At 43.0% G+C, this 16,255-nt stretch overlaps 1 protein-coding gene and 3 non-coding genes across 7 annotated transcripts; 1 reads left to right on the top strand and 3 right to left on the bottom strand.

Moving 5' to 3' along the window:
* Positions 1 to 582: 582 nt before the first annotated feature.
* Positions 583 to 664, bottom strand: trnal-aag (transfer RNA leucine (anticodon AAG)). The gene has a single exon. It is a non-coding gene; the product is annotated as a tRNA-Leu (tRNA).
* Positions 665 to 1,023: 359 nt separating this feature from the next.
* On the bottom strand, positions 1,024 to 1,105 carry trnal-aag (transfer RNA leucine (anticodon AAG)). The gene has a single exon. It is a non-coding gene; the product is annotated as a tRNA-Leu (tRNA).
* Positions 1,106 to 1,607: 502 nt separating this feature from the next.
* Positions 1,608 to 13,673, bottom strand: eef2k (eukaryotic elongation factor 2 kinase). 4 transcript variants are annotated; one of them, XM_076298478.1, is made up of 19 exons: positions 13,410 to 13,672; positions 12,730 to 13,007; positions 11,825 to 11,890; positions 10,306 to 10,406; positions 9,332 to 9,392; positions 9,191 to 9,228; positions 8,447 to 8,618; positions 7,819 to 7,968; positions 7,375 to 7,507; positions 7,065 to 7,192; positions 6,553 to 6,751; positions 6,029 to 6,069; positions 5,826 to 5,903; positions 5,419 to 5,475; positions 3,728 to 3,862; positions 3,318 to 3,506; positions 2,823 to 2,947; positions 2,434 to 2,612; positions 1,608 to 2,304 (listed from the first exon to the last, which is right to left on the bottom strand). In XM_076298478.1, the coding sequence occupies exons 2-19, from the start codon at positions 12,970 to 12,972 to the stop codon at positions 2,195 to 2,197; spliced, it is 2,205 nt and encodes a 734-aa protein (XP_076154593.1). In that variant the 5' UTR covers positions 12,973 to 13,007; positions 13,410 to 13,672; the 3' UTR covers positions 1,608 to 2,194. The 4 variants fall into 4 exon arrangements, with proteins under 4 accessions (XP_076154593.1, XP_076154594.1, XP_076154595.1 ...); XM_076298479.1 differs by lacking the exon at positions 5,419 to 5,475; XM_076298480.1 differs by lacking the exon at positions 11,825 to 11,890.
* A 2,311-nt stretch (positions 13,674 to 15,984) lies between these two features.
* trnal-uag (transfer RNA leucine (anticodon UAG)) lies at positions 15,985 to 16,066 on the top strand. The gene has a single exon. It is a non-coding gene; the product is annotated as a tRNA-Leu (tRNA).
* The last annotated feature ends 189 nt before the right edge of the window (positions 16,067 to 16,255 follow it).

Here is a 16,255-nt window from a genome sequence, read left to right as displayed (position 1 = left end):
GGAACCTGAAAGTCATGGCCTGCCAGGTAGGCCTACCTCCAATGTCAAAACTCTGGCAGCAGTGGGATTAGAACCCTCGCCCCCGAAAAGACTAGCGCCTTACGTACACCAGAAGACTTTGACAAGATTTGGGAAAGACTCTTGAAAGAGTGTAGTCTTTTGAGTAAAGCTTGAATGGGGGGCATTAGTTCAAGACTCCAATCTTTCAAGAATCTTTCCCAAATCTTGTCAAAGTCTAATGTATGGGTAGCATTAGACTGCTCAAGTGCACGCTGGCACTTCGAAAATGCAAAAAAAAAAAAAAAATGGAATACTTACTGCAACAAACCAACGTTATAGCAATCATCAACAGTGTAAAAGCAGTGTCTTTCGACAGGAAATCGAGTCTATAAACTTTCACCATTATAATTCCCTATCACTGCAACGAATGTTTCAGAACGAAGTTGTGTTCTTTGGTCTTCGGTGATCATAGGCTACTACAATGTTAATATAGTTTTTATATTTCATCCTGGATTGGTCAATACCATAGACTGTATATATAGAACATACAGTCTATGGTCAATACAGTGCATAAAACCTTGCTGACAGCGGTGGGATTCGAACCCACGCCCCCGAAGAGACTGGAGCCTTAATCCAGCGCCTTAGACCGCTCGGCCACGCTATCACACAAAGCCTTATTTCAAGATGTGTTTCAGAGAAAAATACGATAATTGCATCTTGTGATTAGTCGTGTGATCTTATTAATAACACGTGGCACTTCGAACATGCAAATATGTTTTGGGATATTTACTGCAAGGAACCAACATTTCAGCAATCATCAACGGTGTAAAAGGAATGTCTTCCGACAGGAAATCGAGCCCATACAGTCTATGTTACCTACATAATTTCCAATAACTGGTTATGCAACATATGTTTCAGAACGAAGTAGTGTTCTTTGATCTTCGACGATCATACATACTACAAAGATGGTATTTTGATTATTTCATCCTGGATGGGACAACAACACATGTTATAAAACTTTTCTGACAGCGGTGGGATTCGAACCCACGCCCCCGAAGAGACTGGAGCCTTAATCCAGCGCCTTAGACCGCTCGGCCACGCTATCGTATAGAAGAAAAATACAGGATATTTTGCAGAGAAGAACACGCCAATCGCTCTTTATGTCTAGTGATTTAATCTTCTCTTTAATTACACGTGGCACTTCGAACATGCAAATGTTTTTGGTACACTCGCTGCAACAAAGTAGCCTAACGTTTTTAGCAATCATCAACAGTGTAAACGTAACAAATTTTCTAGTTGAAACGAAGAATCAGTAGAGTGACAGTAGAAGGCCATCGTGACACCAAATATCGATACATAGGTAACGCGAGGTAGTTCGTATTCATGTAGCTTTATTTGGTTCTGGTTTTCCAGACAATCAAATATCCTCCTTATAGTCCAAGGTTGACTATGCACTTGTATTGTAATGCAGAATATTTTTATTCCACCATTTACCCTATTAAGATTTAGTCAGGATTTCTTTTTTGAAATGTCAACATGGACATTAACAAGTTAGATGATGGAAATGGATTGTGATGTTGATATACACAATAATAATCATGATAATCTAGGGTTAGAAATATTTGTTTTATTTCCATATTCGTTGAGACAACAAATACCAAGTCTTCATCAGAAGCATTTAATGCAGCCATGGCAAAATCTTACACATTCTTACATGCACAATGTCTTCAATACATACAAACTATTGAGGAGAAGAAGAAAAGAAAACACTGCATGCTCCAAGGTGCATCCAATGTATTGATGGATGATGGGCTTTTCTTTTCTCCTTTTCTTAAGTTGCTTTTGTGAAAAAGCTGCACCTGGAGTATAACCTATCAAGGTGTGCAGGCTCCTCTCTAGCTTCCATACATACAAACTATACAAAATTAGGAAAAGTTGAAGTAAACATTTGATCCTGAAAAGCTCTCAGGTAAACCACTATTGCCCAACAAAAAAAAATGCCTAGGTGGGCATGGAGGGAGAGGGAGAGTGAGACACTAGCCCAAGACAAGAACACCACCCAGACATCTGTTTATTTTCTGTGAAACACTAGACAATCGTCACAGGAAAGCACTGTAACACATTTGAACAAACTGCATGTAAACATTTCTCTTTTGGTAATGGGGACACTGGCCAATGGAGTGATGGGGCTTTCTCATTCCTCCACCAATGCCCATGCCTCTTCTGCCTTCATGTAGTACTGATTGGCCAGACGTCCCTTCATCGCCTCCATGGCTGCATCTGCTGCTTCTGTGAAGAGGTCACCTATAAAACATGGCAGGAGTTATTCAAAATATCATTCATTAAAGCAACAGCATGCAGACAAAGGGGGGGGGGGGGGGTAAAGCACACTTTCTTCAACTGGACCCAACTGGACTATGGTATCACATTCACCTGCTCTTTGGGGATCTGCGTCCAAGCCGAAGCCCCCTTCCTGGTACATCTCTGCCTCTCTGGCCAGCAGGAGGTAGCGTGGTTCATTCTGCATGCCGTCGAACTCACCGCCCTCGTCATAATCGGTCATGTTGAGGGCACAGTCATACCAATGAATAGCCTCTTTCCAGTCCTGTTTCCTGCACAGGCCCATATAAGGGTCAACCAAAATATGTCAGTCATACAGTACAAGCAAAGATTGAAGCCGAATTACCTTACATGCAAGAAAACATATTGGGTAGTACTCCCTTCAAAACAAATTGATGAATGAGTTAATTAAGATAATCATCAAAAGATTAGACAAGCAACCGTCTTTTACAATGATAAAGCATTTTAATGCATCTTCCCACCTGCTGGGTGGAAGGTTGAGACCGTTGTCTAAAGCCCTGGCGACTAGAATCATACTGGGCCTGTCGCCAGCCTCAGCAGCCTGCAGGAGATAGCTGAATCCTTTCTTCCTATTCTCCTCACTGTCCTGTGAGGACCAGGGGACAAATACACATCAGAGAGGGCACACACACACAAACACACACACACACACACACACACACACACACACACACACACACACACACACACACACACACACACACACACACACACACACACACACACACACACACACACACACACACACACACACACACACACACACACACACACACACACACACACACACACACACACACACACACACACACACACACACACACACGTCAAAATCGCCCAAAATCACAAACCTGCATCACCTTCAAAGTAAAGCATTCCCAAATACAAACTGAACAAGAACAACATAACTTCCAGTGGTGCAAAAGGCCTTTTGAAACAGAGGAGTAAGAACATGCCTCCAGTTCAATCTCAGGGAGGATATGGTGGGGCAGCTGGAGGTAGCACTGGCCCAAGGCCACGATGGCCTCTAGCTCCTCACACATGGCTGCCCGCTCCAGGTGGTAGATAGCAGAGTGCTCGTCCCACGGCTGGTCCTTCTCACAGAATCGACCTGCCTCGTGGTATCGCACCATCGCAAGATGGACCTATCCCAATGAGGGTCGACAGGGGGGGAAAAAAGAGTAAGAGTGAGTTCAAATGAAAGAGTACAGACAACAACCGATGCTTGTTCAGCTGTAACTCCTGCCCTTTCACTGAACTACATAAGAAACCATGGCTATCATAATCAAGCTAGCTTCGAACAAACCACAGGGAGTTTTAGTTCTACGTGTACCACATTCTCAAACAACAATTTGCAGATTTTTACCTTGCCCAAAATGGATTTGCCAATCTTCCTCTCCTGCACGAGAGAGTTGAGTCTGTCCACCTCCACGGCCACACAGGAGGGTCTGTGGATGTGCGACCGAGATGAGTGGTAGAAACTCCACTTCTCGTCTGTAAGCTGCGGAACACAGACGTACTAACTCACAAAGCGAAAACCAAACAGAACAGGGCTGTATTACCCCAAGTCTTCTTAGCACTGTGTTATTCGTAAGGCATACTTTAATTTTTTGAGGTGTTTCCCAGTGCCAACTTAGCTAAGTTGTACCATATCAAAGAGATACATATTCTGTTGGCTGACACAGCTGAGAGTGCTTGGTGTATGCCATTGACGTATTCTGCTTCAAAACGAATTACTTGGATTGACCTTATTTGTCTTTTAATACATGTTTTTTACAAATCATACCTACTAAATCAATGATTAGTTTGTTAGTCAGTTTTCATCTGAAACATCTTTTTAATGCCTGGGAAAAGCTGTATTGGTGTCTAAAAATAAGCTGTGACAAGACCAATGTGTGCTTAGCCTCCTCTGACTGTCCAGACTGACTCACAAAACTGTTTATTTAAAAAATACCAACTTGCATACAATTTCTTGTGCTCATATATTACTTATATTAAACACCTGTGTACAAGTTTCACACAGGTTTCTGTAACAACTAATTCTACGAACAGGGATCAAGCCGTTTAAGTTGCTGATGTAGCTACTTAGAGTGGGAAACCCTCATAGAAACAGAAATTCCTTTGCCCAAGTGCCCCTTTCAAACTTACACTGTACACAGACATGGGGAAACACAGCCCAAGTGTTTTAAAAACAATATATATACATGTTTTGGATCCAAGTCAGAGCAAACCACATAAAATCTGTTTCTTGTTAGAGGACCAAAGGGTCTCCATACAATTATCATCATGCTGATACATTTTTAGGCATGCAAGGAAAAAGGACAGACATGACAGAGCAAACAGGTGGGATGCATGAGAAAAGCTTTGTGGAAAGGTGAACAAACAAGCCACTCCATACTGCAAGGCAACCACTGCCGTCCAGCAACTTGATCAGGCAGTGGGAAATGAAACATGTCAAAACAATGAATCGAAGCAAAATTTCAACGTTTATCAAAAATCCTAACTACATGCTCACAATTTTGGGGCCTTATCAAAAATGCAAAAACCAATGAAGTACTAAAACATTAAAAAAACAAAACAGGCTACGCTCCTATATTATTTCATTCTATGAAAATGTTAGGGCCAACAGAGTGCTTAAAAACATTCCTTATCAGCCACAGGTAAGATAAAAAATTGGCACAAATTGAAGTCCAAGTTACATATCAGGGGTCACTGATGCGAATGCAGAGTGAATTTGAAGAGAAACAGATTGAACCTGAGGACTGTCTGCAGCTTGGGAGAGCTTGCTGGCATTAACCACCATTTTCTGGTAAGAGAAGGGATGAGGATGATCAGGTAGAGTGTAGTAGGTTGGATTAGGGAAGGAGACACACAGTGTGAGAGAGAGGGAGAACCACAGACTTGACCCCCACCACCCAAATTGGGGATGTGTAGTACATGAGTCCAGGAGGGGTGGGGAGTAGGGAGGGGTGTAAATGTAGGATGAAAAGGACAACTGCATAACTGGGTTACTGATTACTGGTGAGTAATGAGGATTCAGGGCTAAGAAGTATTTACCCGACGAGCACTGTCCTCATCCGACTCTGAGTAATGTCTGAAGTAGTTGGGGCGAACCTACATTGTGATGTACATTAAAGCCACCATTTAATACACATACAGTGTTTGTGAAAGCACAACTGTTGCAGTTATGGCAAATGCAAAAAAAAAAGCATAAAGCAAATACTCACTCACTTATTACTGGTGCCTCTGATCACATTGCATATATTGCCATCATATTTATTTGTGTTATCATTTATAACAGTATAACTGTTGCATTGTATTAAGGTGTAGCATTGTCTGCTAATTTAATTTTGTGTTTTCTTTATGTGACTTAATTACAGTGGGACATTTACAAATACGACAGCTGGAGCTCAAGAGATGCTTTATGGAGTTTCTGGGGTAAGGAACAGGAAAAATGTCTTTACCCTTTCAGCATGGTCCGCTGGGTCCCCATCGCTCCGTTTCTCGCTAGGATAGCCACTGTCTCCTCCATTTTCGGAGTCCTATAAAAACAACACAGAAGTGTTGTAGACCGCAGACTGTAGACTGGTGTTTATGCACTGCAGTATACTGTCACTTCTGTCACACTGTAAACAGTGATCGTTTAATGCGTGATGGTCCTGCTTACTTGGTGATCAGCGTCGTTGGACTCGTTTGAAATTGACCAGCCTAAAGTGGGAGATAAGAGATGTTTTCAATGTCCATAAATAATAGCAATAAGCATTTAAAAAAAACATTTATACACTTCAGATTATAGATTTGTTAGAGCACTGCAGCATCATCACTAAAACAAATGGATATCTCTTCTACTAGGGGGCAAAACATAACTACCACAAGTAAAATCTGAAAGGAACACACCAACTTTTGGGGAAATTAGCTTATTTTCCGTCTACCCCAGAGTTATATAAGAGGATAAAAACCCTTCTCTTCTCTGTGTGTGCAACAACTCAGTCTGACATCATTAGCCTAGCTTAGCATAATTCACTGGAAGTGGGTTACACCAGTTAGCCTAGACCTCTGTTTCCCTATATGTATATAGTATTGTTGTTTTGATGATTACAGTACTCAGGAAATGCACAGTACACCGTTAATATCATTCACCACATGATGGCAGTGAGCAAACTACGGAACATGGACCCCTTGCTCTCTTACCCAGAGGTGACCTGGTGTCCATGGAGCCTATTCCGTCAGGGGAGTAGGGGGTGGACTCTGCGTCACTCATGTTGTCATCTGCTGAAGAGGTCTCGGAGAGCCGGGAGAGCAGAAGGGGCGCCCGGTTGAAGGAGCTGGTTCTGACACGGGGGGAGCCACAGATCTCCTCATAACCGCGCAACACCGTTTGTGCTGACTGCTGCTCATGTGGATGTGTGGAATGTGTGTGTGGAGGGGGGGGGGGCATTCATAAATGGGTTACCATTATATTATGAGTTATGTTGCAGATGACATGGAGAGCACTCAACAAACACTTCATTATAAATACTGCCTAGGCTACAAATGCATTTATGATGATATGATGGTTGCCCTGAACAATTAAATCTCACAAACTCAGTATCCATAGAGACAGAACTGTATGTCCTTCTACTCTGTCATAACTGTGATTTACAGTGTTATTTATCAGGGACTATTGGTTGAGCCCATTTTGAGCCCAGTGATTAAGGACTCACCAGCAGTTTGTTGGTGCAGTCCAGCTGGCTCTTCTCTTGGGGGGCCAGGTCAAAGGCTGAGAGACCCATACTTTTACAGATTGAATTGCATAAATGAGAGTGGAAGAATAAGGCCATACCACGGACACCTATAACATAACATAACATAACATAACATGACATAACATAACATACACAAGATTTAGCAACAAGTGTTGTGTCTATAATCATGGCTAACAGCATGTTATTACAGTTCAAAAAACAAAAATGATTACTTGTGCCAAATTGTTACATTACACTGATATGTGAAGTGGAGGAAGTTGCTCATTACCCAAGTTCCCGTCCCCAAAGTCAGTGCCTAGTGACGTGTGAATCTGGGGGTCTGTGTAGATGTCACCCACTCCTTGGATGTCCACCACAATCAGCTGGTGAGCGGAGCGCTCAAACGAAAAATGACTGAATGCCTTTAAACAGAAACCCCAAAGAGGAACCAAGAGGTTAAAAAAGATCTGAGTGACCCAGTACAGGGAACAAAAGTTCTCTCTCTCTCTCTCTCTCTAGAACACTCTCTCTCTCTCTGGATTCTAGTTCTCTGTGGTATATCACTCTGATTGAGATTTTTTTGTTAATAAGCAGAGTCGTCCTGACCTGGAGTAATACGATTTCATGCATTTGATTCAATTGAATTAAGCTGCATGCTTCTAATCAATTTTATTAAATTGAACTAAGGTCTACTTGTTTGACTAGTCAGTCAGAGTCTGCTTGGAGCACACACCTGTGGAGTAAGGCGAATATTGTCGTCTCGCACGAAGCCCGAGTTGGAGTTGTACTTGATGTACTTGCCCTCGATGTAATGTTCCAGATGGAACAGTGGCTTGCCAGGTCGCTGTATCATCTCAATCGCACACATCTGCATGATGTCCACCTGTGGGAAGCACATACAGAAAGACATACACATATCAACCATGCAATTGAGCCCAGTTATCAATGCCACTGGAAATTAAATTAAGATGCATTCACATTGAAAGCTAAAGGTAATGAGGATATAGACAATGCTTTTATCCAAAGAGTCAAGAGATTGATCATTGATCAGGGAATCGAGGCAACTGCTTACCAATCAACAAAGCTACAGCTGACCTGACTAAAGACTACTACATGTAGCATTACAAGGCTCAATCAATTAAAGATTCAGACTATAAAGCCAGACATAGATCATCTCAAACAACAGAAAATTCTTCTGCGAAGTATGAAAATACAGATTCCAGTCACTGATAGCGGAACTGAAACACAAGTCATGCATATTAAGCAAAGTGAAACCAGTTCCTCAAATGACCAACTCTTGTACGGTGTCTTGACACTGATAAGGCATACTGTACTTCTTCAGTCCTCTAGAGGAGCTGTACCTGTTTGGGCGGCCTGTGGCGGTTGTACTCCTCCCCCCACAACTTGGCTTCCATCTGTAACCGAACGTCCTCAAAATAAACGTCACGATCCACTGGCTCCATGTAACGCTTTGCCACATAGTTGGATGCTGATTTCCAGTTGTTGCTGTGGGAGAAGTTTGAGAGTTTCTTCCTGCCAAAAGGAGAGATAGAAACCACAGTCTTTTCAGAGGTGATGAGCCAGAAGGGTTAAGCTGGAGAAGGAGGGGAACATTTTTGGGAGTATTCCATTTTCATGACAGAGCCGAATACCACTGCATGACAGATAACCTTTAGCAAAAACCATTGTGAAGCTCTGGTATTGAAAATAAGCTCGGTCTCAAAAATATTTAGGAAAAGGAGTTTGTTTTCAGAAGACAGTGAGGATTTTCGACTGGTACTTGTTGCATTTACTTCAATAAACCATGGGAAAACCTTTATAAAGCTCCATGTCTGTCACACAGTGGACTAAATAAAAGGGTACACTGAAGTCTTAGGGATGTATACATCCTATTCTTAGATTCCTTGGCTTGGAAATCAGCCATAGGACCCTGAGAGAGGGCTGTTTTGATGGTGGAGGCATGTGGAATATGTCAACAGAGGACTAGCCCGTACAAGTCCACATTGTTTTTCACACACTGCTTAGTGTGCAAGATGATAAGTTCAGTCACATACTCAAATCTACACTCGTGCGGTGCTTCACTGTGTGTATCACACGTTACTTACGTTCTGTAACATTCTCTCATGGCTCCTCTGCCGAAGGGCTGCACCAACAAACAAAACACAACTTTACCACGTATACAGCACTTAAGCTGTGAACTTAATAATATAGCAGGTTCACTTGAATTTCATAAGTCGCTAAATTACCTGGCCAGACATCTTGATGTACACTGTGTCCTGTGCCCATTCACTGGTGATAGCATTGTATCTAGAGAGGGGAGATGAACATGTGATAGGTCTCCATGCGTCAACATTTGATAAAACTGGCTGTCATAATAACATTGTAAACATTCACTGAAAGAGTCAGGAGTTGATTACGGTGCTCTATAAAAGTAACTGAGTGGAGGTCAAAGCAGAAATGAGGAGAGAAGTGGGGAGTGACACTTCATGAACCAACAATAGAGTAAAAGTAATACTACATTTATAAAAATGCAAAAGGTTGAGGGCAAATCTAGAGAGGCATTCACGTTGCTTTAGCAACTTTTTGTAACCCACGTCTCAGACTGCAGGGAGAAACTACATTTTGACATTGCTATTCTTAGGTCATTGCTTTCTATGAACAGCTTTGGACATTCAAACCTAGGGCCATTATCCCCCTTAGTTTCTACGTGAGGTAAACAACATTTCTCCTCAGGCTTCTAGCCAAGTCACTATCCCCATCGGTTCATCCTCCACTCCCTCTTGACATGTTCAACAACGTGCCACTGCCATTCCCTAAAAGTCCAATATTTACACACTAGGCGGCGGGCACGCGCTCTCCCAGCGTGGTCTGGGACGCTCTGTTCCATAAGTATCATTCCACTTGGAGCACCATCCCACCGCCTCGGTCTGAGCGAGAGAGGTCAGTGGCACACTGCCATTGGCTCGTGGTCAAAGGAATGTGGGGGAGTGAGGTTACGAGGCATTTAAAATTAGCCCCCTGTTTAAAAGGGAGAGAAGCTTGAGATTGTCCACCACCACCTCCAGATTATGCAATACCATAGAGAGGCATATAAAAACCCAAATGAAGTTAAAGAGATCAGCTGGGCCAAGCAGCTTGGAAGTGGGCAGTAAGTGGGGGGGGGGGGGGGGTATGGAGGGGAGGGAGGGGACGAGAGCGGGGCTCTTGGTCAGACACAGACCTGTATCGGATGCAGGGCTCCTTCTGCACCTCCTCCAAGTGGAACTCTGCCCAGGGGTCAGGCATGGACCGAGCCTTCTCAATGGCACGCTTCCACTTTGTCTGCAACAGAGGGGTGGGGACGTCAGGCCATAATACAACTCTCTCTCTCTCTCCCTCCCCCCTCTCACTCTCTCTCTCACACACACACACACACACTCTCTCTCTCTCTCTCTTTCTCACACTCTCTCTCTCTCTCTCTCTGTCTCACACACACACACACACACACACACACACAACAAACACTCCTTTGTGCCTTTGCTGCTGATTGATGATCCGTTTCCCTTTCCTGTGGGCGGCATGCAGATAAAGAGTTGGGCTGAAAGTATGAGAGAAACCCTAGACAGACGACAGAGATGACGGGAGTCACACAGGAGCAGGAGCAGGAGCAGGGGCTGAAAAGAGCTGCATGCACACAAAGGGAAGCAAGCATGAGAATGGGCTCCCCAAAACACCACCACAATGAGTCAGGGGCTGAAAGGTCTTAAGTACATGAACACAGAGGCCTAAGGGATTTAAGAGGAAAACCAGATGTGTCCTGCCACATCGTGTTGTTTGTGTTGTCTTGTGATGGCTAAAATAGCAAGGTTGCCGTAGCATTACTGGTTGGTCTGATTGGGCAACAACTAACCTGCGTTTCTGTACAAGGATATGAATCATTAACTGTGTCATAAGGAACATGAGATAATAGCCTGGGCTCATCTGGCATTAAGTTACCCTCGTATGAACCGTTCTGAGAACGAGCACCGATATGACGGTGTGCCAGACGCAGTGTGTTGGCCAGATAGGTTTCCAGTATAGACGTGCATGGTGGTATGGCAGAGGTACTATGTCAGTGTATATTTAGCACTGAAGTATTTACTTTTTCACTGGTGAGAAGGTCGCTGCTGGACAGCAGCGTGCTGACACAGATGACCCCCTGAAGAGGGGGAGCCCCCTTCCCTCGTGGAATCGCCTTGCTAAATGAAATTCAACCCACCCATCACAAGATTGCTGCAGCCCACTGATATATCTCTGAGGTGCAGGGGAACAAGCATGGATCCCTTCCAATAAAAATACACTTTGACCCACTTTCAAGTGATCTAGTTGATAATTGACTATGCTGAACTTCATTATGTCTGAGTTCTACTTTACCAGATAAAACAGAAGTTTAAAACAATGGAGCGTTTTGAACGTTGTAAACAGTGTTGTATTGGTCCTATTTAATGCTTTGTGCTTTCAATGATATCAAATGCCATGATACATTTGAAGAGCCTGATTGAGTTAACCGCATTGAAACTATGAATGACTAGTGTAGACAACAGTTTTGTAAAAACTCCTAGAGAAGAGAAAAAAGTGAGCATGTGCTAAAACCAAGTGAAGAGGAAAAGCAGCAGGGTGAGAGGAATTAATCATGAATTAATGCGGAGGAAGGAGGAAGATGGTAATACAGATGCAGGGCAGGATAGTCATTAAAGAAAACACGTGTGTGTTGAACCTACCCGACCTGTCTCAGTTAACGAACCAAACCTGACCGCCCGCTTCTCTGAGTCTGACTGCTCTGTGGTCTATAAGGAGAGGTACAAGAAACGTTTTCTTTTGTTTTATAAAGACAACATATGTGACAACACATATGGAATGTGTACTTTGCAGACCCTAGAAAAGAAGAAGTTAGAGTTAGAGGGATAGGTAGAGTTGTTCTGTTTACATTGAGATGTCGTTTTGGAGCACTGACATCACTTCCTGCTTCTCAGAAGCGTCTGTGGAGGAAAAGCTGTCAGTCCACCACATGCTACATCTCAGTAACAGATGGTTCAAAGTCCAAATATAGGAAGAGAGTCCCTCCTCTGCCTATTTTCTATTAGAATGCAACACTTTGCATAGCCAGCAAAACAAACATACTGGCTATGCAAAACAATGACAATCAGGTAGATTACTTCACTGAGTCACTCAGTGGTGATCACATCAATGCTTGAGCAAAAGAGGCAAAAAGAACTTCAGCATACAGTCAGCAGTTCAAGGCATATATGTACAATTTAGATGTGCAAAGCCTATGAGGAACTGACAACAGTAACACAGCAGATCGAATGTGTTCGGTGAAGCTGTGGCCTTTGGGTAACACCACTGTTTCACCACTGATAATGCTGAGCATTTTAAAACGCAACACTTCTCCAGGAAGTAGCCTACAGCAAGCACCCACACTGCTCTGAACTTTCCATTCTATTGTAGTAGTATAAGGATGTACACAAAAGTATACTGTACTAAAAGGACAAGTGCATGATACTGTACAAAAATGACATTGTAATTGTATAGTGCAAGGCTGAGGGTATCAGAACTTGAATCATACAACCAATAAGAGGTCAAAACAATGGTTTCACAGGATGAGTTAGGAAGTATGTTTTCTTACTCTGTGAGCAAAAGCATTTTTGGGCAGGGAGTTTGACAGCTGCTTGTTGTGTACCCGGCTCTTTAGGTATTCACAGACTTCTCTGGTGGGGCTGTTGAGATCGTCGGTGATGGAGCACATGTAGAAATCCTCATCTTCATCATCGCTGGCATTGGTATCACCAAATGTGATAGTCCTCTGTGGCCTGTCTCTTTGGGCACTGCCCACCTCCTCCATAGTAAACATCAATTCCTCTTCAGACATTCTGACTGAGATGTGTTATACAGGGGGCAGAGGAACTGGAATAAAAATGGACACAGGTATGGGCACAAGTTGACCACAATACAAGGGCTTCCATCATCACGCACACGTTTAACACAAGTTGATGTTAAAACCCCAATGCATAAACAAAAGAACAGAATAGTTATTTGATCCCCAATGACCAGTATAACCATGGGAACCTTTACAATAAGCTAACTGGTTGGTAAGCTTCAGTTGACAATAGCCACTGCAACACAACGACTTACAACACAGACACAGCCTATCTAAAATCAGCTTAAGAGTTATGTCTGGACGCCGTGTGCAGCCATTAACAACCTCCTCATTAGAGTTCGTTCAAAAGCATGCATCAATGGGACGCTAATTGTCCTGACATAATGCAAAATTATTTACCATTAACTCAACGGCAAAACACCACAAACCTTTGTTGTTACACAGTTGAGTAACGTTAATGTTGTAAGAAAGCATTCATGCCGCGCGTGAAAACCTGTTTTCTTGAACTGGGGTGTAGACCCTTTAGCTCTTGTGTGCAGCTGTCACCTTCCCGCGGTTGTCTTGATGGTGGGGACCAAGTGTACGGAACCCACGCCAGCAGCTTTAATGTCCCACCTCGAGTGATCTGTTCTTGTCCTCCACGACAGTATGTGCAGACTGCACGTACTACGCTGTACCACCCATCGCAAAATAACACAAGTACATTCAATACATACAGTGTTGCCAGATGCCAGCAAGGTTTTCCAGCCCAAAACCTCGTCAAAAACCGCGAGAATGCACAAAAAACCGCCCAAATTTGCTTTTGCTTGTTTCTCATTTGAACACATTGAAATCATTAACAAGCTTTAAAATTACCCATTTTTCGACTTAGCCTATGCAATTTCAGATACAATATTCAATCAAATGAACGCAAAAGTAGGCTACACGGACGTCAGACTATTCTTCTATAAGCTTATGTTACGGAAAATAATGCAATAGGCTAAACGTAGACTATCAATGAGTCTGTTTGTGTCAATAGACGCTTGAAACAAAAGCATTCAGTAGGCTATATGAACATACAAAATAGCCTAACGCACAACATTTCAATTATTTATAATAGCAACATGACACATGCATATTCATGTATAACATTAGATGAAAATCGCATTGATTATAGAACAGGGGTGTCGACTCTTTGCAGAGGCAGTGCGTTCATAACTGGTGGGCCAACTCTAGGCTACACAAAAAATATTTTCATAGGCAGAACGTTCATGCATGGCGGGCCATCTCCACAAAAAACATTGGCCTATGGCCCTAGGCCCTTCGTGAAAATCGCTTTGAGCAATATTGTTATTAGGCCTAAAAATAATTAAAAAGTTCTAGTAGGCTTTGTCAAACTTCCTCAACAACTGTCGGGCTGGACGGAACGTGGGCCGTAGTCCTATGTCAAGCCATTCGCGCAAGACCTGCGCACATCCATCAACCCTGAAAGAAGGGGTAAGTCCATCCTGTCTCGTAGGTAATCTTTCAGCAGTGTGCACACTCATGAAGAGATTGAATGTAATGAGAAAATGCTCTTTGCCCACTTTGGCATATTGACATTGTCAGTCAGTTAGCTAAGTTTGAAAACCCCGCGAGCTGTGTGTTTGACGGGCGGTCTGCGCCGGAGTAGGGGAGAACTGGACTCAAACACTTTTTAATTAAACGTAATTTACAAAGACATCGTAAAACACTGAAAGCTAATATTTTGTCACAAGCAACCTACATCTGTCCTCTGTCAAATACTGTTGCATTTTCAGCTCTGAACAAAACCATTCAGGCCTTATTTAAGGAGAAATCGAACGTGCGTTTTGTTTCATTCGTCCCTCCTGGCCGGGATAAATGAAACGACGGGGGACGAAAGAAACATACAGCTTAAACTTCCCACAACTTCAATGTTTGAAAACATCATGAATGGTACTTGAAATATGTGTTAATTTGGATAAATTACTGCTGGGCTTTACTGTTTGCTGTGAATATCTAACAACTAATTGCCGTCATTGTGAAGCGCATATCTCGCGGTTATGGTATTATGCCATTTATATAGCTAGAATGCATGTTTCGAAACATAAGGTGACGTGAGCTGAGAGCCGTGCGTTTAGGGGGCACGTCAGCCAGAGGGTGTGTGAGTGACTGAGTGAGAGACTGCTGCCTGCTGACCAGAAACGGTCGCTGGAAGAAGGGTCTGAAGTGCCTCTGTTAAGGCTACAAAAACTCGCCGAACTGATCCGAAACCAGCCCAATTTTTATACACCCGCCCAAACCCATTTTTGCCCGCAAAATAGATGGCAAAACCGCCCAATTGCCCAATCTGGCAACCCTGTACACGTAGTGTAGCCGACCAGTAGATGGCAGCAAATCCTCTCGAATTGGTTTAGCCATATGCAAACCTTATTATTTGAATGCATAACCTGTCCATGAATTATTACTTGTTGAAAACGAGAGTTAAGTATGACCAGAGCCCTTCTACGGGCCGTGCTGTACAAATTCTCTAGTATGGCTGTGGCTGATAATGGAACTCTCTTGAAAGGGTCTATAAGGTATTTGACACAAAGATCAGGCTGAACTGGCTGAAACGGGTTTCACACAGTTGAGACGTGGTGAGAAAAGTCGGCAAGAAATCAAGCAAGCTGGGCAACAACTTGACAGCGTGCAGGCAATATTTGTATGCGATTAAAACCAATTTAGTTAACTTAAGTCATACATTATTGCACATAACCTGTCTTGAGACAAATGTTGGTAAACAACCTGGACTGGTGCAAGTTTGACGTTCGCCTTCTGCACGCACACGAATGCTAACGCTGAAATTAGCAATCTAACAGCAGTAGAACCCATTTAAAAATTGTCTTGCTGTAGCGGTATGATAAAAAAAAAGTTATATGTTTGGCATGATGTACATTTGTGGACTGCATGAATCAGATTTCGTGGGATATATTGACTGAATAGTCATAACAAATTCACCAATCAAAATACATGTGGTGGTATGGTAGCGTGGCCGAGTGGTCTAAGGCGCTGGATTTAGGCTCCAGTCATTTCGATGGCGTGGGTTCGAATCCCACCGCTGCCAGATACCTTTTTCTTTTTTTCTAGGATCCTAGTGATGTTTACGTTCCCCAACTTTTTTTCACAATAAAATATAATTGGCCCGAGAAATGCTATTCGTTGTCTTCGAAATAGACTGAATGTCTCACAACGACACACAGAGATACGCCATCTAGTGGCTCGAAAAACCCAGCACTCTCTCACGGTCCTCTGC

Source organism: Alosa pseudoharengus, unplaced genomic scaffold (assembly GCF_046254945.1).
Source record: "Alosa pseudoharengus isolate Yale_2024_CS ecotype anadromous, Long Island Sound unplaced genomic scaffold, YU_APseudo_1.1 YU_APseudo_1.1_scf_21, whole genome shotgun sequence".
In the NCBI taxonomy this organism is placed as follows: domain Eukaryota; kingdom Metazoa; phylum Chordata; class Actinopteri; order Clupeiformes; family Clupeidae; genus Alosa; species Alosa pseudoharengus.
Note: the sequence above shows the minus strand (reverse complement) of the source record. Positions and strands in the feature narration are given on the sequence as shown.